The sequence below is a fragment of the Megalops cyprinoides genome, chromosome 15 (assembly GCF_013368585.1).
Source record: "Megalops cyprinoides isolate fMegCyp1 chromosome 15, fMegCyp1.pri, whole genome shotgun sequence".
In the NCBI taxonomy this organism is placed as follows: domain Eukaryota; kingdom Metazoa; phylum Chordata; class Actinopteri; order Elopiformes; family Megalopidae; genus Megalops; species Megalops cyprinoides.
In genome coordinates, this window is record NC_050597.1 from 25,582,882 (window position 1) to 25,610,000 (window position 27,119).

At 46.1% G+C, this 27,119-nt stretch overlaps 2 protein-coding genes across 3 annotated transcripts in view; one reads left to right on the forward strand and one right to left on the reverse strand.

The window, feature by feature from the left end:
- dlk2 (delta-like 2 homolog (Drosophila)) lies at positions 1 to 23,807 on the reverse strand. 2 transcript variants are annotated; one of them, XM_036546281.1, is made up of 6 exons: positions 23,731 to 23,807; positions 12,378 to 12,463; positions 5,827 to 5,884; positions 4,170 to 4,300; positions 3,183 to 3,327; positions 1 to 752 (listed from the first exon to the last, which is right to left on the reverse strand). In XM_036546281.1, exons 2-6 carry the CDS (start codon positions 12,448 to 12,450, stop codon positions 11 to 13), a joined length of 1,149 nt encoding a protein of 382 aa, XP_036402174.1. In that variant the 5' UTR covers positions 12,451 to 12,463; positions 23,731 to 23,807; the 3' UTR covers positions 1 to 10. The 2 variants fall into 2 exon arrangements, with proteins under 2 accessions (XP_036402174.1, XP_036402173.1); XM_036546280.1 differs by lacking the exon at positions 23,731 to 23,807 and adding an exon at positions 16,343 to 16,564.
- The window catches only part of tjap1 (tight junction associated protein 1 (peripheral)), a 98,991-nt gene that overhangs the window by 2,141 nt on the left and 69,731 nt on the right, over positions 1 to 27,119 (forward strand). The gene's annotated exons all lie outside the window — the stretch shown is intronic.

A 27,119-nucleotide genomic window follows, 5' to 3' on the forward strand; every position in this document is an offset into this window, starting at 1 on the left:
TTGGGCGGGGCTAAATGACCTGTGTGTTCAGCCTCTTCTTCTCCAGCCCGGGGGCGGGGTCATGCAGGAAGCTGATCTTGCAGTCCTGCTCGGCAGGGGTGTGGTGTGCCCTCGGGGGCTCGCAGCGGCAGCGGGCGCAGCGGTCCCGCCAGTGGCCCCGCAGCACCAGGGCGGCCGTCAGCGCCACCACGGCGAGCGTCATCCCCCCCAGCACCAGGAGGGTGATGAGCTGGGCTTCTGTCAGCCCCGCCCCTCGCTGCGTCACCACCTCCTTCACCGAGATCTTCAGCAGCTGGCCTGCTCTGCTGGGTGTCACCCTCTGGGAGGAGTTGCCCTGCGACGCCCCGGCCCCTCCCCCTCCCGCCCAGCCCTGGGAGGTCCAGGCGGGCGCGCGGGTCTCTGGGCCGGGCCTCCACAGCTCGCCCTCGCAGGTGGCCCCGGTGAATCCGGGGGGGCAGAGGCACTGGAAGGCGTTGACGCGGTCGAGGCAGCGCCCGCCGTTGAGGCACGGCCGGCTGGCGCAATCGTCCTCGTTGACGGTGCAGAAGCGGCCGGCGAAGCCCGCGGGGCAGAGGCAGGAGAAGCGGTTGACCCCGTCCACGCAGGTGGCGCCGTTGGCGCAGGGCCGCATCAGGCAGTCATCCACGTTCACCTCGCAGCGCAGCCCCACGAAGCCCGCCAGGCACCGGCACGACAGCTCCGAGGCAAAGCCGTTACTGTCCTCGCACAGACCGCCGTTCTTACAGGGGGACCTGAGGGACAAACAGAGCTGAGTCATATGCCAAAATAACAAAAAAAACTGTAGCTGTTGAGGACATGTTTTTTTCAACGCATGAACAATCAAGGAGTTCTGCTGCCTGGTTACGACTAAAAACTATTCTCCACTGTACATTCAGACAGCTAAATTAGGGGCTTCTTATACACCAATACACACAAGATACACCTCTGTCTTAACACAGTGAGGTTGAGCCATTGGACTATAAGGGACCAGGACAATTCAGTAGCCCTGACGTTTCCTTGGAAACCACTGTGCTCTGGTCTGTTTGAGGACCCCAGGAGAGAGGGAGTGGCCTGGTTTGCGGCACGCCGCCTCTGGTAATGAGCCAGCTGAATTACATGATTGCCCTCCCGCAACAGCAAATTGTCCCAGCCTGTGCCGGCCTGCGTGCGTCTGACAGCCATCTTAGAGGGTTTTTCTCTTCTCTTCCCCCCCATGGCAGGAGCGTCAACACGCCGAGCCGGTCCATTTGAAGTATAAATTATTCACACTCACGGTCCACTCTTCCATAAGCTGCTTGGAGTGTGATTTAATGCATATTTGAAAACATGCCGCCACCCCTTGCACGTTACTCTTTTGCAGAGGGATGTGAAAAGCTGCTGCTCATTCCACACTCATTCCACAGAGCAGAATGGGTCTAAAACGACTAAAACGACATGGCGAAGCGGTAACCGGAAGGCTTCGGGCTCACATGTCGTCCAGTTGAGCTCAGGAGCTGCTTTTTATCATTATCAATAATAATACTTTGCATTACATTTGGCAGGCACCTTTACCTAGATTAAATTAAAAGGCCTTTGTGGCAAGAAATACTGTTTATCACAGGAACAACACACACAACAAGGGCACATCTACAGAACAGCCAGTGACACTAAATGAGGAGGACGCTGGAAAGCAGTGTAGAAATACAAGCTAACATGACCAATTTCTTTTACATTACATTAGCTCTTAGCCAGAGTGACCTACATCTTTATCCATGTTTACCACAAATATCAAACCCAATGTATTTAATTTTCAAACATCAGGATTCCACCAATATCAATCATCTTTCTGCAATGAAGGCTGATTGTTTAAACAGCTGAGCTTTCTTTCTCTTTCCCTCCCACTGCGTGGCCTAAGGAAATTACATTAGCTCCTATTCAGAGCGACCTACGTTGTTGCCATTTTTACAGCTGGGTATTTACTGATGCGATTCAGGCTAATGACCTTATTCATGGGTGCAACAGCAACAGCCTACCTGTGAATAAAACCAGCACCCCTGGGCAATGAGCCATGCTCCATAAGCACTACACCACACTGCTGCTTGTTGGTCCCGCATGTAAATAGTGCCTAGCAATTTTCCTTGACAGTAACATATCTACATAATTCTACTGTGCACAGACAGCCTAATGATGATCTGTTGAGCGACATTACTTTGCAGCGTTCACATGGTGCCAAAGTGTGATCCTTGCATTTCCTTGCATCATACACATTTGGTGCCTACGTATTGTATTAACTACACTACAGATCAGATTTCACTTAGCAGATGGAGTGGTCAGATACTGCTCCTAGGCATAGGCTATGTCCAAGTTCTGCATGCAAAGGTAAAGTGGGAACAGGTGTGTTTCCAGTCTTTGTAAAAAGGTGAAAATTCCTGCAGTGCAGGTAGCTCTTGTGCAGGGAGGAAAAAAGGTTGGGTTTGGAATGTGTGGTCATGGAGGGGAGGAGGTACCAGTGGTTGCCAAGCAGAGAGCTCTTGCTGGGGTGGAAGATCTAATAATGTATCGAAGGTACAAAGGAGGTGTGCTCTTGACTGTCAAGCAGGCTAGCAACAGGGTGTTTAATTTGATACCAGCAGCGATCAGAAGTCAGCGAGGGGAGAATCACAGAGGCGAGACAGTCTAGCAGTAGCACTCTGAAGTGGTCTGATGGCACAGGTGGGGATTGTGGCCAACAGAGTGTAGTAGTAGCTTGAGTGGAATAGTACTAGGGATAGTGATTATTGAGCAGTGCACAAAGAACTTACAATGTGTACATGTGACAGAAACCAGCAGCATATTACAGAAGTCTATTACAGTCTATTATAGTATATGATAGTTATACTCCGATACAACATTACATATTTTTAGCTTAGCAGACAACCTACATAAAATGCATGTTAGATGTATTTCCAGAGCACTGTTACCCATTACAGCCACTGGATCATTACTGGAGCAGCGCAGATTAGGTCTTGCACAAGGATATAACAGCAGAGACTGAGGCTTCTCAGATCCTGACCCCGGGACAAAATCCATGGCATATACAGCAGTACTGCCCCTAGAAACCCTAGACCACTTCATTAGTGTCTCATGAACATTTTCACAAGGTTCAGAGTAGTGCTGTGAGAACGTTATCCTTGAGGCGGTTCAGGGAGGGGAGGTGGTCTCACCTGGTCCTCTGGCAAGGCCCTGTCTTCAGCTCGCAGTGCTTGCCATGGAAGCCCTCGGGACAGAAGCATGAGTAATCCCCCATGTCATTGGTGAAGCATGTGGCTCCGTTCTGGCAGGGCTGCTCATTGGCGCACACATAGATATCTGGGGACGGGGGCGAGGTGTTAGACACAGGTCTTTAGGATGCAGGGTGTCCTTACAGAGAATGATTAATTCTGCCCAAATTACCAGTACTCTTCCAGTTCCCATTACACTGTTTCAGATTGGCCCCACTTGCATTTGAAACAATGTTTAACTAAAGAATTAAGTGAATAAAACCTTTCGGTGACATTAGAGGAGGACTGGGGATTTTTCTCTACAGTAAATCTAAACTGTTAATGTCTGTAATTTTTGCAACTTTATTGTCATATTGTGAAAGTGGTGTTTTTTTTTGGAAAAAGTATTTTACATAGTAGCTGCAAAAACCTAGGATTCCAAATTACTGCAGATTAACATGTGTTCAAAATGACATGGTTGAGCCAATGTTACAGATCTCTTGAGAATTGAACTCAACCATCAATTTTTCATTACGCTTTGAATGAAAGTGCCATCTTTTGGAATACTGCCTTGTTAACAAAGTATATATCCTTCACATAATTTACACTACGTATTAAAATGCACAAAGACTTTTCAGCTGCTTTCTAGTCTTCCTACATTGCAGTGAAATGACTTCTCTCAAAATAGATTAGATTTCAGTGTTTAGCTACAGTTACATAATTACCAATTTATGCACTGCAGCTGTACCTTTAATAGGCATGAGTGTTCATTTCCTTCCTTAAGATAAATCTGCTTGAGTTTCTGTTGAATATTGCTCACAGTAAGTTCACAGTAAGTATTCGCAGTAAGTTCCTTCATTCAGACTGAGTATGGGCAGAGGACAGAAGGACATGCCACATTTTGAATTGTCACTTTAGTACAGCCCGCCACACGCAGGGTGCCCGGCTCACCTTTGTCGCAGAAGCGTCCGGCCCACCCGCTCTCGCAGGTGCACTGCCAGGGCTGGTCACAGGAGCCGTGGACGCACCCCGGCATGCGCACGCAGTCTTCACACTGAGGCCCCTCCCAGCCTGGGTCGCACCTGCAGGACCGCACCGAGTTTTTAACACCCCAACAGAAACGCCTGTGAACTTGTTCTTCTCACCAACCCTGAATATGTACGAGATCCAGGATGATTTTCACAGTGGATAGACAGAGCAGGGTGAGTAAGGCTAAATCTAGAGGTTAACTTCCTTGTCATGACATAGCTGGGCACATGAGGGCGCTAGTAATGAACTACTGAGACAGGCAACCTTGTCAGACTGCACCCACTGGCTCAGAACACCACAAATGCAGTATCATTAAATGGGCACAAAGAATAGGTGTCTTGGGGGGAAAAGCGGTTGGAAGCTGTGAGACAATCAGATTGGAGAAATTATTTTACATTTACTTCTTTGTTACCAGTGAGATGAGATGTTATATGTTTGAATGGTGGAACATTGACTGGTTGTTAGTGGTCATCACCCACAGAATGAAAACCTATCCACTTTGTATCTTGTGCTTGTCCGAATCACTCAGCTCCAGAGAATCACTGTCTCTGAAACTTTCACTCAGGCATTCAATGATGAGTGTCACATCATTGTAACTCACAGGGCATAACTGAATTTTGCAGCCATGTTTAAGGTGGACTGCCGCCAAAAACAAAACTGTCTTTACTACTTTGCGCGTGTCCAATCATCAACTTCTTGTGAAATGGATTCCTCAAGCAAAATAAGTCCATTTAGGCTACAGACATTATGACAGAAACATGCTAGCCAGTTAGAGGAATCAATAAACATCATTCTGGATGAAAAAGAAACCTTTGAAATCTACAACTATGCAAATATAAAATGATCATTCAATAAAATATATAACAGATATAATAATAGAATGATAATAGAAACAGTAACAATAGTAATTGCTGTAATTACTGATGTTGTTGATGTTGCATTTGCATTGGCAGTTTAGTCAGAGTTGGTTGAGAGCATGAATAATCATTTCCAGAAGCGTTGTTATTACGCTGATTGTGTGACTGTGCTGTGAAACCCAGCTGGGTAGTGACAGGCGCATTTGGAAATCTGTGGGTGATGATGAACCGGCTTCGGCGAAGTCAGTCATTCTTTAATCACTTATACATCTATGCAAATTTAAAAGAAATCTTTGCTCAGAGTAAAATTACGTCTTTTATTCCTTTTTTGCCTCGGAAAAAAGGCCTCATTGGAATTCACATAGAGATTTTGTACTGAATATAATTTAAACTTGGCTAAGGGTTACTTGTTCTTATGAAAAGTAGAGCAATTAACAGTCAATGGCCTGAATTCATGAAGCAGACAGGGCTGCTTAAGGATACTGTTTTTAATACCCACAGGCTGTCAAAGAGCAGGACAGCGTGGTGAGACTTTACAATATTAAGGAAAATCGAATGTGTCATTTTACTTTTCAGTAGGTTTGGCGAGTTTTGGCAACAGGTTAAAGAGGAAAAAAAAGTCTTTTTTTAAGATTACTTCATGAAGTGTGCCTGATGTTCCTTCGACATGCAGAGCCCTAAGTGAGACCCCGCTAATGGAGTTGGCTAACAAGGCCTCTCACCTGCACACGCCACTCTCATCACACCGCCCGTGGCTCAGGTTGCAGTGGCAGTCCCCCTCTGAAAGGAAATGGGAAAGGCTCAGTCCTTCTTTATTACCACTGTAGACCCACAGATCACTGCATTGGTTTCTTTACTCTTCACCTAACTGTGTCTAGTCCTGTTTCAAAAGCCAGTTGGGACCTCTAGTTATAGCAGGCATTTAGATTTGGCTTTTACGAATTTCTAATTGGTAAACTGTATTATTTATAATTCATAATCATTGGATTTTTTGCTGTGTCATGCAGTGTGGACTCTGACATCATGGTACCGAATTGGTAATTTTGTTTTTTAAACCTGGTACTACAATTTTTTTTTTCCTGTGAGTTTTCTGTTGCAGATGAAGATACATTTTGCAAACATATTGTTCTAGCACAGAATGGAAAACTAGAAGTCATTGTTTTCTGTGGGAGACCAAGGCACCGCCTTCTCTACGGCCCACCAGCTCAGCTGTATAGCTCAGTTCAGCATTTACTGGCACCAGAAAAGCACACTTGTGCTATGAAAAATAGAAATGAGGTTGGAGCTTGTTGGATCCTGCCATTGCGGGGGGGGGGGGGGGGGGGGATCTCCTTGTTGTCACTGAAGGTTTTTATACTTAAAGATGGTCAGTGGTGTTGCTGTCTCTGTTGGCATTTCCCTCTGAGCTGAGGAGGTGAATGAAGCTCAGGCTTAGCACTGCACTGGACAACAGTGAGTGGGTTCCAGTCTTTCCTGTTAAGGTTTCTGAGAGAGCTCCTCCAGGGAAAATACATGCCCTTCTATATGGCAGATGAACGCAGATGATAATGTCAAATACAGTGCAGAACATAAATGTTCTCCTTCCTTTAGGGTATCATACACTTCCAGTCTGCCATAGACTTATAGTGATTCATCTGGTATTCAATCCGCAATATATTCTGAGATAACAGAAAAAGAAAAGCTGTCTGAAGTGTACCACTTTTTTGCAGACTCAATCTGGAGATTCCTTCGTTAACCTTTATGAGAACTGGGACTCTCTCCAAGATGGAAGCTGTTGTACATCAGGCTTCTGTGTCAAGGGGAAATTCTGACTAAGATGAAGGAGGGAGCATCAAATGAATGAAAGAATGACAGATTCCACGCAGTGCCCTGAGCCACTCCCCTCTACGCCCTTCGAGGAATTTACACTTTGTGTGATGTTGACACCCACTTGAGTAATCACTGGGCCAGGTGGGAAGGAGGAGCGGCGCACTTAAACATTGGAACACGCTTCAGTGTTTTCATTTTGCGCTTTTTTCCCCAACAGCTCCAGTGGTCATGGATAGATATCAAAGTCCATGGAGTTGGCAGCCACTGTGGCATTTGCTTAATTCATTATACAGTGTAGATGGCCTTTGGTGCTTTTAAACCGAGTTAGTTATTTTAATTACAGTTTAGAGTCAGTTAAAGTGAACTGTATCTTTGTCTCTGCAACACCAGCCAAGACTATAAATGTAATAAACTAGCGTTGAGCATCTGGCAAGTTATGATTGTGTAGTAAGAGAGGATAGCTCAATCAGTTCTAAAATTTGAGAACATCATAATTCTTCCTCTCTGGCTCAAATTGACATCCTCAGGCATTGTCTCCCATATTAAAATGAGATGACACAGAGTTCATAGTATCTCCAGCACAACCACCTCTAGTGCCCCTCCCGGTCACACAGGAAAGCTATGTTCATTTTCATCAGCATGCTGAGTGGCTCTAGCAACCGCTGTCACTACCTGCCTCCAGCAGAGCTGACAGCTGTGGTTATCAGTCTCGCTTGTAACTTCACTGTTTGTGAATGCGCACAAGAACAGAGGTGAACTCACAGCCATCAGAATAGCATGACCAAAGCCCCAGGGAGCTGGTGGTGATTTAAGGAGTGAAGCAAGAGACAGTTAGGAGCTTCTGCTCGTTTCTGACAAAAAGCTTCATTTCCTTTTTCCCTGCTCTCCGATAGGTCTCTTCTGTAAAGAGGCTCTCAAGTTGCCTTTTAGCCCCTCTGTTTGTTACCAGATAACCAATTTCACGCTTTCCTTGGACAGTAGATTAGACCCCCTCCATTTTATGCTTTGCAGAACACATTTGAGATTATGACAGTCCGGTGCCTTTCTAACATTATTCCCTGGTCTTCACTAAAAATCATTCTGAAGAAGCAGTTTGCGACCTTTAGAAGGACTTCATGTTCTTTTTTCGAAAATCCCCTAGTGAAACAGCTACAATTGCTATATGAAGTGTTTTAAGGGTCATTTTTGCCGGGTTTGGTACAGTGAGAGCTGGAGCAAATGGCACACTGTGACTTTGAGAAAATGTATTATGGGATGGTGAGCCCTTTTTTTTGGTGGTGGAGCATATATGTGTGCTGCCAGATTCTTGGTTTTGGGTTTCTTGACAAATACAGCTGGTTAACACACAGAGACAACTGAGGATCTGTTTGTGGTGTAAGCAAATTGCCTATACATGTCACCAGCAAGCAGTACTTGAGCCTGAATCCCAGCAGAACCAGCTGGATGTAAAGACACACATTACCAGGTCATAGGATAGATTACCAGACATATTACCATTGATTTTACTTTGGACTTCCACAGCAATATGAATAAATCGATAAACTCAGTCAGATTTCAGTTGATTTGTGTGGGCTGGCTTCAATCAATACCAGTTTTGCAACTGTCGTTTATATGATGAATACCGTTTGTGAGTACACAAGACATTTGTTGACATATAGATTATATAGATTGGTAGAGAAGTACTGTTGCTGATAAATCTCTTCATGGTTGTAGACATTCAATCATAATTTTACTGCACCTTTTATGTTATTTTTTTATCACATCTCAGCAGTAAAGCAACCTATTCCACATGTAAATCAATACTGGTCCTTTTCTTGTAATTCTGTGACAGTAAATACGGAGAGGGTGTTGGTTTGCTCAGTCAATACTGATTTCTTGTGCAGCTATCATGACGTCACCGTTTCACGGTAGGTCAGAGAGTCGGTGAGTTCACGGCCTGCGCTCGGCGGCGGCGCCCAGCCAGGGCTCGCGCGGCGGAGACGGGCAGACACGAGGGCCGCGCGTGCAGAGCGAGGCGAGGAATGCGCCGCGATCATGTCACCACCCGCACAAGCTCTGCCCCAACATCGCTGGAATTCGTGATTGCTTTTCCCTTTCTTTCCACCCCCCCACCACCCTTTTACAAGAAACGCGCCTCTTTGAGAAAAAAGGCACGACTGAGTTGTTTGACGCTGAGTAATTCAAACATCGAGGGGATAAGTACGGGGTCCAGTTGTTTGCGTTCATGTTATAAAACGTGCGTGAGCATGTCGTAAAACAATTCTTTTTTTACCAGAGCCGTGCAGTTTTCACTCTCGAGGGTCTTTGTTTTAAACGCAGGGTGTTGCTGTAAACATCTATGTCCGATTTTTGTTGTTGTTCTGTGGAATTCGCACGGCGATAATTGTTATTCTGTAGTTAAGGATAACATTTGTTCATCTGACTTGGAATGCCAAACATTTGTCATTAATACTGGCTATGGCAAAGCACTGTGTTTGAGGGAACACAGTGGAGCTCGAACAATGAGTGCTGAGACCTCTTTGTGCTCACCAGAACAGCTGAAAAGTCCTAGCTGTTATCCGAGAACAGTTGAGTGGTCGAGAAAACAGAAACATAAACTATGATCATTTCAACACAGGCAGCTGGGAAAGCCTGGGATTATCTTATGAACTCTAAACAGGGAAGAGATGAAACTGTAGCAGAGCATGTTCTGGAGGCTTAGCATAAACTGTGTGGGAGGAACGAAACTTAACAATAGCTTACGTGAGGGGTCAAGAAGCTTGTTTCTGAGGTGTAAAAAAGGCTGGTACATTTATTTAGTGAAGTATGGATAACTTTCTACGTGCATGCATGTGTGAAGCACACCGTTCGTACGAGGTGTGTGTTGTGCTTTGAGGGGAAACTGTACAGGGACCTTGCAGTCAATCAACATCCACAGCCCTTGAAGTGCCATTTAACGTGCTTGCCATCTGTGCCCTGAGGGCTTAGCGATGTGCGCTGGGTGTTTTTGCAGAAGTCTTTCTTTCCACACTGTCCCTTCAAGGCATGCCTCTCGGAAGTGCGTTTATTTCTGAATCTTCCATTGGCGTGGGTTATTAAAGTCGGCTTCAAATCTGTGTTCCACGGCTGCGCTCCTTCAAGGCTTCAATTACGCTCAGAGTATCTCCTGAGGTTGTGTCACATTCCACGGACCGTTCCGGCTCCGCGGTCCTCGTAAATTAATCTAGCGTTGTCTCGAGATTCCAGCTGAGGTCCTCTCCTGTTCTCATGAGGTCTAATTCCACTGTCTTTTTCCCAAAGGAGGGGGTCATTCTTTCGTGGGGAGGTGTGCAGTGCACAGTCTATGGGTTTTGCTCCTGTAATTTAGTAGAAACTTCTCCATACTCCATCTGGGCATATATGTATACTTAAGGGAGCTGAAAGTTAACTGTTAACTGTTACTGACAGTTAACTGACAGTTATATGCCATTCCAAGCAACGACAACATCCATTCATCTGTGGTACATCTACTGAATAGCTGTTCTGGGGATCCCATTTTCTCTGTATGTATTGACTTATTGCAGGGAAGTGCAAATCAATTTCATACATCACTTGTTAAAAGCTCACACTTGATTTCTGTTTTAATGGTTGTGTCAAATTCGTGTCATTTAAATGATCTAAAGCAGGCTTTCAGTTTGTAGATGTGACACGTTTTGTCACTGGTCTTTTACTACTATCAGCTTGTGACTGATGCCTTCGTCGCACAGTTAAAGTTCTGGAATGTTGGGCCTGCCCTCTCTGGAGAGCAGGGCTGAGTAACCGCTAGGGACATTCAAGCGGCAGCCGGCACGCCTGCAGGTGCGGACAGACGAGGGAACTCAGTCTCTGCTCTCTGTGGTACAGGGTAACCGCCCGCCCACCTGCTGTTCCTGCTGTGCCTCTGATAAGGTGCGGAAATTAGGCAGCGGAGTATAAATTCCATACCACCGTACCCTTCACCAGGCCTGCCCTTACCCCTGGCCCATTCGGGACCGCCAGCGCCTGTTAATTTAAATACAGCCATTGTACCAGTGATGGACACAAAGGGAGAGCAGCATGGGGGGGAGGACTTCAATGCCATCATTATGATTTGTTTAGATATCAGTTATTTCAGCTTGGCTATGGCCATGCAGAGGAACAGAGGGTGGGGTTCTCTGACATTAGCTTGTACTGCTTGCATAGTTAAAATAAACATTTATAATGTAAGTTTATAAATGCATTTGTGAATTTATAAAGTAAGTATATAAATACATTTGTGAATTTATGCAAGCCGTGCCAGGCTCTGATTGGTGCCTGCGGGGTGGCTTGTAAATGAATTATAAAAGAATTACAAACCCTGTTTGTGTTTGAGTTGTGCGCACTGATGATTTTCCCCAGGTATGGTGTGTTTCGGGGCTGAGGTTGTTTTTCCCAGCATCTCGGGGGGTCTGGCGGCAACCCCTTTGGGAGAGCTCTCGTTCACTTGCCGCACGGGGTATTTTTGTGTGAAAACCTTGCGGGATCTAATTTTACTCTGTACGCTGGCTGGGCGTGAAACCTCACCCCGCCACCCATCCGCCCGCCCCCAGTGCCTCTTATAAACGCAGGTTTGGGTTTCCCTCACCGCTGATCCCCGGCGGCCGTGCGACTGCTGGCCCTCCACGCGCCAAGGCGTGTGTGCGAGCGTGTGTCTCTGTCCCCTGCACAGCACGCCGGGGGCGACACCCGAGGGGCGGGGGGGGGGGGGGGGGGGGGTCGCTACCCGCTTCTGACGGAGGGGCTGTAACTGGATCCAGATGAAATTAAGGATCATTCAATCTCAAGCTGCTTGTGCCGTTAGAAAAATATTTAGCCAGGACGGCCAAGCGCGGATCCGCTGCCTTATCCCTGACTCTGAGGCTCCTGGCAACGTCTGGTGGGAAGGGGGGTGGGAAAGGGGAGGCAGTTTAGAAACTTGCTGCCCTTGCTGTCTTTAACTGGGCCTCCCTGTCCCTGCTCAGAAGTAAGAGTGCCTCCTGCCAATCTTACGCCTCCTCTAATTTTCAGACTCTCTCCCTTCTTTCAGACCCCCGAGGTTTAAACTGAAATTAATCGCAGTTTTTAACTGCCAGGAATTTTACAGCCTTGTTCTCAAGTGAGTCTTCATGGCATGTAAAAAAATCTGTCCACCTATAATACGTGTATAAGCAACACAATCCGACTCCCTCTGTCCCAAATTAAATCTCTCACAAATATGACCATTAAAGCTTTTGTGCGTGCAATCATCGTTTTAGAAAATGTTAGAGGAAAATGTATTAGCTGGCATGTTTTGGCCAGTTCAGTTCTTTGGCTGTGCTCTTTCCTGGCTGGTGCTAAACCCCATATATTTGTTGCAAGTCAGTAGTAGAGGTTTCCCATTGAGAGCACGCCCATGCTCACAAAGAGCACTGTTTGTGAGAGGGTGTGTGACAATCCCATGAGCCCTTGACCGTGTCTAATGCACTCTTACCTTGCGCTGTGCAGTTATGGACCAGCAGGCCGCAGCTCCAGACCAGCAGGCTGAGGGTGAGTCGGTGAGGCATGGTGGCTGGGGATCTGGAACGGGTCACAGAAACAGCTCATCAGTATCTCAGAGGTGAAACCATCAGTGACCTCCTAAGATGTGTGGCGTTTCTATTAATAAAGTATTACAGATAGGTATTTGAACATCTAATTCTAATCTCATTCAAATCCTCTGATCCTCAGCTCCTGGTTGAATGAACAGAGGATCACTGAGTTCTAAGGTGTTTATGAAGTCAGGCAATCTGGAGTAGACAGCAGTGGAGAGGGCATAGAACCCTCTGATCAGAACGGGTCTGTGCTGTTCCTCCTTCAAGTAAAGTACCTACAGCAATATTCCAATAGGGTCCAGAATGTGTGTCACAGGCCTTCCACAGCATTGATTTTTGCTGGGTTATAAAGAGAACAAACTCACAGCTCCCTGGCTCAGTTCTGACTCATTCTGAGTACAAGTGGGAGCTCTGCAGCTCAGACTTAGATTTGAGTCTTAGTGGTGTCATTCGCGAATAATGCCTTGGAGTCTGCCTGCGCCCGCACAAAATTTGGGTTTCTTCTGCAGGGGTGGTGGTGTGCTTTGTTAGCCAGAGTTCCCCCATTGCACCGCTCTCAGCACCCTGCAACTCACCAGGGGCTTAAGAGTTGTGCAGGTGACGCCACAGAGTTGCACCTCGGCATATTTGCTCCCCCATTGCACTGTGGGATTTGCAGAGTGTAAAACAGTCACACCAGGTGTATGTGTATATCACCAGATCGTTTTCAGTACACGACAGTGCCTCTGTGTGAGTGTAGAGGGTGTCGCAGTGAGAGGATCTAATGTACTATTGGAGATTAAAAAGCTGAAAGGTGAAAAAAGTTGGGGAAAGTAAAAGGAAAAGAAATCAAAGAAAATGAAGTAAATTCGTATTATGATCTTTATGGTGGAGTCTTCCACAGAGCCCCATTCTCTCCTCTGCATGATCCTGCTGTCTTTCCTGACCTGCCTGTGTCGATATCTTTTGCACCACTCAGCGGTTTTCCTAGGTCAGAATCTGTCAGCAGCTTTGTGGACCAAACGACAGACCGTTCCCAAAATCGCATGTGCCGCAGCGGTCTCAGTCCAAAAAATGCAACGCAACAGAGTGGGAATCGTAAATAATTCATCGGACACGACCTTTGGTCTGGGAGTCGCGTTAGGAGGAGACACCTGTCTAAGGGTGTCTCCGAAGCGACAAAAAGCACCGGTGAATAAGAAGGGAGCCAGTGAGGCGAAAGCAGGGGGAGATGAGGAAGGGGGCCTATCAGAGCTATATTTACTCGAGTGCCTCAGCCCTCCTTCTCTTTCGGGAACTTGCTGGACGCGCAGCGAGGGGCACGTCACCAGGGTACCTTTACACAGGCCGCCCTTTTCATCCAGCCCGCAGAAGATCAAACGGAGAGGAACCCAATCGCCGAATGGGGAACAGACACTCTCTTAATAATTAAACCAGCTGTGTGAATTTTTTATGCTGGACACTCACAACAAGTCCTGGCCCCGCCTCCCTCATCGCCATGGTGCACACTTTTGTTTACTTTACTATGCTTTGGTTTTTTTTTTTTTTAAACAGTGTTTGATCTTGAGGGAGAGGGGGTTAACTTCCTTATCGCTATCTTGGTGTGCAGGTGCCCCCTGCATTGGTGCAAAAGTGTGGCCGCGGTGTTCAGCAGAAGGCCCTGTGGGAAGAATAGGTGCTGGATGCGGTATGACATCAGCGTGGTACGATGGCGGTACACGGGCGATAATCCAGGCGTAGGTGCTTTCATCACCACTTGGCGGATGGGCTGGTTGACCTTTCCTGTTTTTTTTTTCTTTAAAGCTGGCAGGGAGGGGCAGCGGGGGGGGGGGGGGGGGGGGGGGTGGCCTCCCCTCCAGGGGGGTGTATATTTCAATCCATCCCCAGCCTGTGTTTTTATATCCTTCCCGGTAATCTTCGCTCGTTGTCTCTGGGTCACAGAACCGCCATTAGAATCCGGCCCGCAGGACAACAATTGGCCCGTCCCCTCAGAGCCTAATTGGGCCCCCGGAGCTGCTAATGAGAATGAACTTGGAAAACGCTCTGAACGCGTAACCCGAGAGCAGTTTAATTCCATAATAGGCAGCTTTCTCCCGTGCCACATTAAACAGCGGCCAGCCATTGTCCTGGACGTCCCACAGGCCATGTCAGTTACTGCTCTGTCCCGCCTCCAGGACAGATCGCTAACACCTGCACCCCCAAGGCAAGATCGTTTTCATATGGCTACTTCCATAACAACTATATAAGGAGATTTCTGTACAAACAACACTATATCACACAAATGGGAAACATGACCCACTTGTACACAGTCGCATGCTGTATTAGCTGTTGCCATGGCACAGATAAAGTATTACTTTGAGTCCTTGTAAATGCACCTCAGCATTGTTTTCATCCCCTAACTACATTGCTCTCAGAATTTCTGCACTGCCAAACTATTTGCGTTACTTGTCTGCTGCTGGTAAACTTTGCTCTCAAGCAAGGAGTGGTAATCCTTAAAAAAACATGTAATAGAATTGCCTGTCTTCATCTACATTCCCATAGTGCATTTTACACGTATGTGTACATGAGTGTTTCAGCCACAGTGAAATGGATATTATGGGAACTCTGCCCACTACCCGTCATTCCCTGAGGATATCTATGTGCATGGGGGAGCCGAGTTTGATGCCTCTCTTACTCAACATACCGAGATGGGGGAGAATTCTGTGAAGAAGTCACGTGGGCATCGGGAGCTCAAACGGGTGACACATTTCAAAGGCAGGTATCACATTTTGGCTGGTGTCTCTAATGAGACTCAGTCATCAGTATATGTATACATATATATATTAAAAAATAATCAAAAATAAGTAATAAGTGGAATGCTGTCTCCCATCACAGTGTCCCCATAGAGCTTTTTTTGTGCTTGTCCCAGAGACAACTGTAAATGACTAAGGTTACAATAGCTGCAGAAAATAGCAGAGGTGTGAGTAGTGGCTCCTGTGATATTCTTGGCGGTGTGATTTCTTGCTTTCGCGGCACTGACAGGCGCTCCTTTCCTCTGAGAAACACCATCACACATTTTTCTCGGCAAAAGAAAAAAACGACTTGAAAGTTGTCAAGCAGTTGGTCATCATAAAGGGAAAAAAAAACAGAAATTAACCCTTTGTTGGGAATTTCTGCTGGAATCTGACAGCAAATCGTTGGGACTTGTCGCCATGGATCTGTACTCATGTGTTAGTCATCAACAAGGGTGCTCAGAGTAGCAGACCATGTCTTTGAGATGATTGATCGTTCATCAAGATATATTAAGTCTCATTCATGTACTTTTGGCAGAGTGAAAGGATGACCTGTCCTAATGCTTCAACCCTTCACAAGAACTTCAGAAAGCTGTTGAAAGCTGTATAACCTTGGCTCACTGGAGAGAGACCAGTGCCATTTTTTCCCTTGTGTCAGAAGCCAATCATTTTAAGTAACCAAAGAGAAGGTCTGGTAACATTCTAATGTAACATTTAGCATCACTACCATTACTCTATGTCAGCCAGCCAACGAGAGTTGCCAAATCCAACAATCCACGAAATGAGGAATTTCAGCACAACCCTGAACAGACTGCACATTGTAAAACGCAGCAACAGAATGGAAAAGCGATGCCCCCTTCAGCACTGTGGATGCTCACACACTTCGAATAACAACAGTGAAATAAGACCACCACATACTTTCCTTGTCAGAAACTCCATCTACTTGTCACAGGCGAGACCGAACGGCGCAACGCAAACGTAAACAAGAGGAGGATCTGAGGAAGAGTCCCTCGCGTGGAAAGCGCTACCTGCTCTTAAAACAGCCGAGGAGCGGGGAAGAACGCCTCTGTGACGGCACAGAGGAGAGGCGCGAGCACACTCATACTCACACACACCTGAGACGAAGGTGGCCGGAGGCAGACAGTGGGGTATCCTCAGGTGAGTGGCGGAAGGCACACGGGCCACGCGTGCTCACGCATGCGAAGACACACGCGCGCACACACGCGCACACGTACGCACACACGCGCGCAGCTGCTGTGTCTGAACGCACGCGAGCACAAACGCAGGCTCCTGAGCGAGCTGGCAGCGAGGCAGGGTTTGTTGATGTAAAGCCTGTTGAAGCGACAGAGGCAGAATAAAGACAGGCGCGGATCCGCCTCCCCACTCAACAGCCACAACCTGGGAAGGAGCCACTCTTAAAGGGACAGGCGCCCTTTGTTTTCCCCCCAACCTCTCCCTGTCCCACTCCTAAAGGCGTCCTGAATTCGCAGGAGACCGCTCCGTGCTCTGGGCACATCCGGCGACCCCTTGAAGCCTGTCGCAGTGTTCCCAGCAAACAGTAAATATTCCCACACATGGTCTTTCGCGTTCACATGTTCCTGGCTGCCAGAAGCCTCACGTCGTTCTGATAACTAAGGCTGTTGCTGTAGCGACAGATAAGAATCCTGAGGTTGGAGGTGGTTCTGCCTACACACACCACTGTAGGCAATAGTGAGGAAGGGATAATTTTTCAGAGGATTATCTGAACAATATCAGGGCTGCATGGTTTTACAGGAATCTACATGCCTAACCGCAGAGAAAGTGCGAGCATGTGCGTGTGTGATTCTTTTTTTTTTTAAACAATGTTGGAAAGGACATGTAGACAGCAGAAGGGGTTTTGGAGAGCTGCTGAACAGCAGATTTTCCAGGTTGCTCCAGACACATTGAACTCATGGCCTCAAGAACATTTGTGCTAAAATCCATCAAACCAGTGCTTACAGATTAGCTCGGCATCTGTAACACAAGGGCTATAGTAGCCAGTCACTGTCCATGTCTTTCTGTTTGACATAAGACCACACTCCCAACAAGATGCAGCAAGCTGCAGTTGAATAGGGACAAGTGCGCAAATAAAATCCTATTTTCCATCACAATCCTAATCACACGGGATTAGGCGGTGGATTAAAGTCACCAGCGTTTTTGTTTTAATAGGAAGAAGGGGGAAAAAAAAACTCTTTTTGTGATCAGCTCCAATGGCGACATATGTTTGACCGTGCTTTCAAATAATTGGATATCACTGCCGTGGCTTTTCAAGGGCTTTGCTCACGGCAAACCCAAATGTCTGCTCCAGAATCTTTGGGCACATTGCGGTTGTTCATTTAGCTCTACTCTTCAGAGGTTTTCACTCTGAATTCCAATGTATTGGGTAAGATCGCCCATCTACGCACATAAATGCTGCCTGTTGTTTTTGTGTATACGTTTGAGAAACGACATGTCCATTATTTCATTCAAGCAGCAGGGCAATTTTAAGCCTTCATTGTGTGGTTTTCTGTCAGCCGGGGCTGATTATGCTGTTTGCACAGACAAAAAACCCCGTGGCTCAGTAATTACGGTGTCCAATCTGCTGTTTTGTGGAAGTGTTTCCCCCTTTCATACCTTTATTGTATAATAAGGCGACTAAGTCCCTCAATTCAAATAAACACAATACTATTACGCTCACTGCAATTTTGATAATTGCATACGCAAGAGACCAAGGGTGTAATGTGACTATGCGCACACACAAAAAAGCTGAAAACAAAAAAAAAACAAGATTTGGTGAAGGCAATAAAAGCCATTTGTTGTGATTGCGGCAATTTTTTAGAAATGTAATGATGGGAACATCAAAATGGGCATGTTGTCAAGTGACATAGCCCATCAGAAATAATGGAAAAATTGACGAACGCGCATTCACTGGAAAAGGTGCCTGTTCTGTGCGCCCTTCCCTTTGTTATGTTGACGGAGTAAGCCAGCAGTCCCATAGATGTAACCCAGTGCTATCTCTGTATACCTGTCCAGTTTCAGCGCAAAGCGCCAAAGATTAAAAAAAAAAGGAAAGAGGGAACTTTCACACCAGCATGAGTTAAGGGAAATGACCGGGCCCTTCCCATCTTTTGGGCCCGTCTGTGTTTCCCCCGGATGTGTTTCACTGGAGCTGAACCAAGTACGTTCCCAGAGTTGTTTTACAGTTGGGGGTTATTGTTATCACAGGAATGGTCCGTTATCACAGTGGTGGGAAAAATAGCCCCCTGCTCGTTCACACACTCTCGCCGTTTCTGAGTACACCAATCACGGCGCGGCGCAAGTTTTCCAGCCTTGGTGAAAGCTGCTGGTCTGCAGGACTGAGTAACAGCAAAACAATTTGTCAGGGTGCTGACCTTCGCCTTGTTTAAAAAAAGAGCAATAAAACAAAAAAAGAGGCTTTGTGTGCTCTCTGTTTCTCCATGTTTCAGTCATCTCTCATTGGACTACAATGGTGACGAATTAGTTCATGTAAGAAATCAGTCGCCTTTAGCTGAATACACCACTCCTTTGTGTAACGTGACAGCAAAAATGTACACAATTCAAGGGGTTATTTTTCACAGGGAAACGGGCTGGGTTGAGCTTTGAGTCAAAGCCCCATGCACTCTGCCTGCCCTTTGGAGAAGACGTCTTTCCCTCCTTTGTTTGCCAAATCCCCAATCATGCCTCATGTTAAGCATTTGCCTTTTCATGTGATGGCTGTGAAAAATGCAACAGGCTGTTTGCGTGAAAGAAATAACAAGTAGGGCTACCTGCAAGCGTGGCTCGTCTCTCTCTTCCACTAAGAAAAAACCTCCAAAAGACCCCTCATCTCCGAACACAATCCCGTCACAGAGAAGCCAAACGTGTCCGCGGCGATTGCTGTTGCTGTGGCAACAGTGCGCCTATACAGATTTTAAAAGCCGGAGCTATATGATTGAAGTGGGTCTCAGCTGGAATCTCCGTGATTCAAACACGTCCCCCATCTAAACCACCAGCTTAACTCACATCACATTGTGTCACTTCGTTTATAATGCCAATTACCCATCCCTTACTTGTGAAGCCACTCCCTGTATCAGATCAACATGGCTTTTTAATATCCAAGACAAATAATTTGACATATTCTTTAAAAGAGACCAGACATCCCGTCTAGTTCAGTGATAGGCCTGATATATTGCATACTTTACATATTCTTACAATTTATTACATATGCAAAAGTATTTGTCTTCATTATTGCATTCTAGAAAAAACTTATGGAAGACAAGTAAACATACTTGAGCTAATCTACTGCTAATCCCCTGCAAATGAAATTCATTCCAAATTGTTTCAGCCAATGATTTTAATAACCAAGTTTCTAATGAAATAAAAAATTGAATATTAAGATTAAGGCTAAGGCAAAGAGAAAAAAAATCTGTCGACAAGACTAATTTAATTAAGAGAAATAAAGCAAGGTCATATACACTGGATACTAAGAAGGAAATTCATTGAATACTCTCGGAGACATTAACAAAAAAATGGCCTCTGCCATTGAACAAAATTACCTAACGACCTCATCTGAAGACATCACAAGGCTAGTATATTGTAAAATACGCATTCATGCATATCATATGTTGCTTTACATTCAGAAGCCTCCAGTCCCACTTTCCTCTCTCTGTTTCAACTGCTTTTGTACTATCTCTGGACATTCTGGGAACCAGTCCAAATCTAAGGTTCTCCGTTACATTTAATCAGGTTTACTTCAGTTGTTATAGTTTAGCTATATTTAGTTTCTTAGTTGCTGTAGTCCTCCCCTGTAAAGACTTCCCTTTTAAAATGCCCATCACTTCCACCACATATGTGTAAATCCATATATCCATATATCTCAGTAAACTCCGCCAGTCTATTTTTATTACTGCGTTAATAACTATTAAAGATGATCTTGTCAAGCAACTTACCATACTCACACATCATTTCTGCATCGATCATTAAGATGAACAATGAACAAATGAATCTACCTTTTCTCTATGACTGTAGTCTATCCATCATCTAATTGGTTTTCTACCCTGACAGTATAATCAGTGGCTTTCAGTGGAAGTGAGTAAATCCACAATAGGACTAACTGCACTATTGAATTTGTGGTGCACTAGGAGCCCCACATTTCTGTATTAAAATTAATAGTGGGGAAACTTTATTTATATAGCATCTTTCATACATGGTACTCAAAGTGCTTTCCAAATTGTAAAAAATTGCTAAAAAATAAATAAATAATAAAAAATAAATCCAATTTGTATTAATTTTAACTGCAGTACTTCTTAGCAACAGAACTTCAACATAGGATATTATGAAATCAATACATAGTAGTACCAAACACAGCCAGATGTCATGGATACATGTTATACAAATCAAATCTAAAAAGCCCTGTATAGGAGACTCCATATGGAAACTTGATTGATTGGATAATCCGTGATTAGCTGTGACACTGGTGGAAGCAACCAAAACGTATCATCTGTACCTTTCATGAATGAATCTCCATGAGGTCAAATCCCGATTTGATCCCCATCCAGCAAGCCCTTTGCATTGTAGGAAATATTGCACTTTTACATTGTATATATCAAAATAATATACCACTGGGTTTCCACCACCTCACAGATCAAGTCAGCCTCCTACTCCATGTTACTTTCAATATCTGAAGTTAAGGGACTTACTGAAAATAAACCAGTGATCTTTTACACATCTAACACATTCACCATACACTGCAGATACATGTAATACCAAACCCCCCCCCCCCCCTTCACACAATACAGACTGTTATCTCTAAATAACAGCATCTCTCTCCAGGTGGGATAATGGAACAGAGATCTTCAATTCGCTACAAACCTCTGTGGAGATCAATGTACGGGTGTGTTCTTTTTTTTTAACATCTCGCAGCTCACAATTCCAGTCTGATGCAACATGATTTAATGCAATGTCGTTTGTGTAACATCTGTGGACAAAATGTGCTCTTCAGATTCAGGCTCGTGCACACAATCCACAATTAACACCACAGACAGAATCTCTCCAAGCTGTTATCCTTGATTCTGAGCTTTAAATGTGATTGAATAATAAGACATGACATACCAGCATAACAGACTGTTTCATTTAACCCAATTGTCATTATGCTACCCCATATCCCCTCTTCACACTTTTCTGTAATCCCTCATAATGTCATACAGCCATTTCTCTGTCACATTTGTTCTTCATACAATTCTATTTGAACAAATAAATATATAATACTCTTGCACTAAAATCCTCCAAAAATAGAACTTGGCCACAAGCTAGTTCAGTTGTCCTGTCACAGGGCATTTACACTTGCCCATGTTACGGTCTCACTTAATGTGGGCAGGGTTTTTGTCATATTAGCCAGAGCTACAGGTATAGCTTGGTCCTGGCTAGATTTCGACTTTGTTTAGCCTGATACTCAATGTTCTCAGGCTAAACAAAAGTTTGCCAGCGTATTGTGACGTCATAGAATGAAGAATTGGAATGTTTTCATTCATACACCATGGCACACGCCCCTAATAAATAAACAGCCTTTTGCATTTTGCGATGCCGCTTAAATATGAGAAATGCTACAAAACTGGAGGAAAGTCACAGAAAATTGGTGTTTTTCTGGTGTGAGAATGCATACGTTAGCACTCCTCCAGCTGCATTCACACGAGTGGAGGTGCCAAAGCAGCTAATTTACAGATACACTTTTCAGGGATCTGCTAAAGGAGATCGGAGCTGGAGAAACACACAGACCACAGTTCGGCACAGATGTGGTGCGCATTCTCACGTAGTCCGGGGAAACCTCATTCATTAATGCATTCACAAAGCTAATTACCTAACATCAAACCTAAGATTTCCGGAAAAAAGGAGATTTCAGACATGTTTCAAATGAACTGTCACAGAACTGACATTATTATGGTAATTATGTGGTGATTTCATTACGGCCAGCTGACAGGTTTGAGTGCAGCAGTCACAGTCAATAAAGACAAAGCCTCAGACTGAGGATTACACCAAATGATGTAGATGAAGGGTAGTGTAACAATTTAGTCACCTTCATCTAGCTTATAACAGATAACTGTAGCTATAATAGTATGAGCGCACAGAAAGCCTCAAGCATTGTTCCCCATCCGCTGGCATGTAGAGACAGAGCATCAAGCAGAGGTCCTCTGAAAGTGGTGGCACAGATCAGGGACAGCTATATCCGTGGGAATTCAACAAAATCATTTTGATTAGCCCTAAGCCAGAATGGAACACTTTACCCATGTGTTAACATTTCCAGTTAGGAAATTAGTCTCTACGGAGAATGGAATGGAATTAAACAAGTCAGCCCGGCAGTAAAAGTGAAGCTTGGCACAGTGCCTTTGCCACCAATAATATCAGGGGTAAATATAGTTATCTACTTTCCGTTATTGCCTCCAAATCACTTTTTGGCAGCGGCAACAGAAAAAATGAATATCATCGTTCATGTTAGCTGAGAAATCCTGGAAAGGGACCTCTGTTGAGGTGAAGGCACAGACTCAATTGCATTAGGGTCTGAATCCCTCAAGCTACTTGCCCAGAGTCGCACCACTGAAGAAGCGGAAGGTTGCCCCATTAGCTGAACTGAACTGGATGGCTCCTGTACGCAAGTTTCCGTGGGACTCCAGCCCAAGTCTCTGGGCTGCCTAGGCTGTGTGTCACATGTCAGCATCACAGGCGTTTATTAAAGGAGATTAAATCAAAATAGGTTAGCAAGCTTGTAAACAGAGGCCCCTGGGAGGGAGTGGTGGCCGTTGGCTTGTGCACGCACGCACATACACACACAGAAATGCGCATACACAAACACCTGTTCCTGCTCCAGGCAACATATCCTGTAGCCTTCCTCAATGATCATAGCGCCTTTCCTACAAGGTCCTGTGAGAGGGTACCACGAAGTCTGTTACCTTTTTTATTAGGAAGTGATGGTATTTATGAACCTGATTTATAGGACACTTGCTGTACTGACCGAGGTGGTCGCCCGTGGATTTCAATCACGACTGAGTAGCCAGCATGATCCACAAGTTGGTGTGAGGGAAATGCATTTTGACAATCACTGGCTATCATTTCTATACCTGGCCCACTCAGTAAAGCGATGAACAGCAAGTCAGCAAAAACAGTTAAGAAAAACACAGCACCCCAGAGATTTGCATTGCCTTCCCAAGCCATTTCGGGTTACTGACTATTACAGTTTAACTGTTGCAAAAATGAACAAGACAAGAGTCGTTTTGATGACTAGGTCCTCAGGCCAGTTTACAGAGTCACATAGCTACCTGAGCTGCGACATTACTATGTACTGCTGTGAGTCAGAAACCTCCAATGCATGCATTGAAACAGTGCTAGAAAAAACAAGTGACCTAAGATACTGTAACTCGCCCAGTGAAATGGAGAATTACTCATCTGTTTTTAAATAAACAGAACAAGCCTTTTAGCACGCCACCTTGCCTGGCAGTTGGAAGATTCTCCTTACCGTTTTTGGACAGGAGCGTGCCTCTTTTGTCTCTCCGGTCAGGGGAGGAGAAGGGAGACGTTCCTCTGGTCCGATCAATCAGTTAGTGGGTTTTTCTGCCCTTGAAGCGTGTCCAGCTCTCCCCCTCGGCGTGCGCTGGGCAGCCACCCCGCCGGGTTATTTTGGTGCGGGGAGTGCAGATGGAAGTGGAGAGGGTCCTGCTCCCTCCAAGTGGATGACAAGACGACGAGTTGCGTCCCTCACTTCACACCCACTCTCGCGCCCTCTTACCCCCCTTGGGGGGCTCCTGCTCAGGCTCCGCGGTTTTAGTGCCTCGTTGAGCGGAGTGAGTTGTTCTCTGTCGCTAAGCACTTTGTCAGATAACTTGTTGCGGCAGTGTTAAATTAAGCCCTGATTAGATAGCAGCTCCTTACTGAGGGAACCTGTGGCTATTTTTTGCCCAGAGTTCTGTGTAAGAGGGCGAGAGGTAGACAGAGGAGGGGCGGGCGGGGAGGGGGTGCCACAGAAGATCCCACTACATTGGGAAGAGGCGCTTAGCCAAAGTTCACTGGTGATGCCACCGAAGGTGCAGCAGCCCAGGAGAAGACCATGAGAGCTCCTTGACTCAGGGCGCACTGCTCATCTCTGTTCTCTATCCCATACAGCCAGCCGCTGTCCCGTCCCATGCATTTAGATTGTCTCTTTCTCAGTTCACAGCAGCCCCCATATGGAATATCAAATTGCAAAGTGTGTTCTCCCAGAGGCTGCCTGGATATTGCAGGCTGGCAATAAAAGCGCGCTCGGTGGACTTTAGGTTTTTTTGTCGGCATCCAGCCCTGCCTATTCTCCGGTCCCCGCGATGTTGGTATTTCCACTGCTGGCCGCTGTGGAGGGATTAACTGCTCTGAGCATCGAATGCCAGCCTACAGTTAATGTATTTCAGCCCCTAAGGGTTTTTTTTCCAATGGCAATCCGGCTGAGCCCAGGCTGTGGGGGCCAGACTCGGACAGGCAGAAACTGAGAGCGGATGGCATTCCCAAATTATTTCGAGAAGCCGAGCGTCTTTTTCCGGCCTCCGATATTCGGAATTGCTTTTATTACGTACCGCGTAAAACCTGGTCCCGAATCCCCCCTTAATCCGTCCGACATCTGATTACCCCGCGCTCCCCTATCCCTGCGAAAGCCCTGTGGAAAGCCACTGCGCTGGTGTCTCTGTTAGCTGAAACCCAATGAAGGGGAGCAGCTGAACTCATACGGAGGCATCCCACAAAGCCCCAGGTGAGATCCACACGGCCGAGGGACGACACTCACGGGAGTGAGAGAGAGACCCGCACCTCAGACACCAAGTCCTGAGAGCGGCCAATTTTTTTTTTTTTTTTTGGTCCCCCTTTCACGCTTTAAAGATATTTGTTTTGTAAGGCGACGCCACTGTGGTCATTAACGCCCTCCCTCCCTCGTGTGCTACGAGCCAGCAGAGAGAATTAACGTTCCATTGCTCGGATGCTCCCCTCCTGTCACTTTGGGGGGCTGTCCCATTCTGCACTCCGACAAATGCGTTGTCTGTCCCATGAACAAAGGGGATGGGACAGGGCGGGGGGTGGGTGTAGGTTGGACCCGTGGGATGTGGCCCGGTTTCTGTAACCTAAGCCCAGCTCATTGTTACGTGGTAGGGGCACTATATTTACCGGGTGGAGACTTTGAAATAGCTGGCGGAGGGGTGCCGCAGTAGATGTATGGCGCAGCTGTGAAATGCCTTCTCCCTAACTACTTGTTATCTGCGCACAATGCCGGGGAGCTGTCTGTCAGTATGGAGAGACCTTGATGGGGAGGTATTGAATGACCCCCAAGTATGAGGCGCAGAGATGCCTCCTGACCACCTGGTCCAAACTCCTGTCTGTTAATCTTGGGTTGGAAATGGCTTGGTGGGTAGAAGGGGGGAGGGTAAAAAAAAAAAACAACAACAAGCATTCCACACCCTCGGCAGCCTTGACTTGGGAGCAGCTGAGGGTCAGATAGACAGTCGGTAATGCCTCTGAGAGGGTTGGGCAAGCAGTGAGTATTGCATCCTAGAGAGAATGGAAGACATTAGGTTATGATTTTCAAAGGGAAAGGAAAAGCGTAGGTAATGCTTCATACAGGGAAGGGAAAACAGTGGGTAATGTTTCTTAGAAGGAAGAGGACACAGTGGGTACTTCATCACAGAGGGAAGGGGATAGTGGGTGAGCACATGGGTCCCCATAGACCATTCCTTGTCATTCGTATCATAACACAGCTTCCATAGTGCATTCGAAACTCACTTTACCCAAGCACTGTGGTGTGAAACCCTACCCGAATCGCCCAGAAGACACATACTGAAAACAGAGCACCAGAGCAGACCATCAGCTATGTTTTGTGTACGGGCAAGAGCAGGAGGGGATCCAAGGCAGCGCGGGCAGGGCTGCATAATTCATGCCGCTCTGAAGTGCTGTCAGACACAAGCGCAGCCTTGTTCTTGGTCTGTTGGGCAAAGACGGACATGGATAGCGGGGAAGTGGCCGGCTGTGTGCACGGAGACTGACGGCGCGTGTCAGAGTGCTGAGTGAAGGGCCCCGAGCAGTCGCAGCGGTAACCCGAGCCCAGGCGCAAGGAGCAACAGTGATGGATGTACAATGTGTGCTTGACCCTTCACCCGTCCGCCCCATTCCTCTCTGCGGACAAACAAAGCCGTGCTCTAGAGGCAACAGATGCATGCCAGGCCTGGAATTTAGAAGATTGCCATAAAAAGAGCTGGAACCTCTCATCCATACTTCATGATAATCTGGTGGTTTATAGATGAGTGGTGCAGCGTGGCAGGAATCCCAGAATTCCCTTCAGCACCCATCACTACCTGTGAAAACTTGCTAGCTGTTTTAGCCTGACCAGAAAGTAAGGAAAGTGAAGAGTGAACCTACAGCCTACAGACTTACATACATACATACTCTGCAGTGTAGTATATTATCAAGTCAAGTTTCCAGCCTCGAGGTCTTGCTTAGCCCATCTCTCACACATTTACAAGCAGTTCCTAGCAGCGGTAGCGTCATTTCAGGATTCCAGTACTGTTACAGTGAACGCTGCTGTGGAGCTGGCTACACATTAACGGATTGAGTTGAGCCCTGTGCGCAAGCAAGTGCAATGTGCTCTGTGCAATTTACTCTTAGAGTGTCTTGGGACACTATTGGGACTGCTATTGCCATCAAGGTGGAATGTGTGTGCTTTCATGCTTGTGTGTATGGTGTGTGTGGGGAGGCAGGTTAATATTAACCATACCTGTTAATAATACATTACTATTATTAGTAGAGTTAATATTAGGGTTGGGGTGGGGGACTTATTTCATGAACAGCACCAGTCACTGAGGACCAATCTACTGCAGCTACTTCAGTGTATGCACTAGC

Excerpts from the sequence above, each read along its gene's own strand:
- dlk2 (XM_036546281.1), bottom strand. The coding sequence starts at position 12,450 with ATGCCTCACCGACTCACCCTCAGCCTGCTGGTCTGGAGCTGCGGCCTG. Across the intron at positions 5,885-12,377 it reads CCATAACTGCACAGCGCAAG|AGGGGGACTGCCACTGCAAC; the intron begins GTAAGAGTGCAT and ends ATTTCCTTTCAG. Across the intron at positions 4,301-5,826 it reads GATGAGAGTGGCGTGTGCAG|GTGCGACCCAGGCTGGGAGG; the intron begins GTGAGAGGCCTT and ends GCGGTCCTGCAG.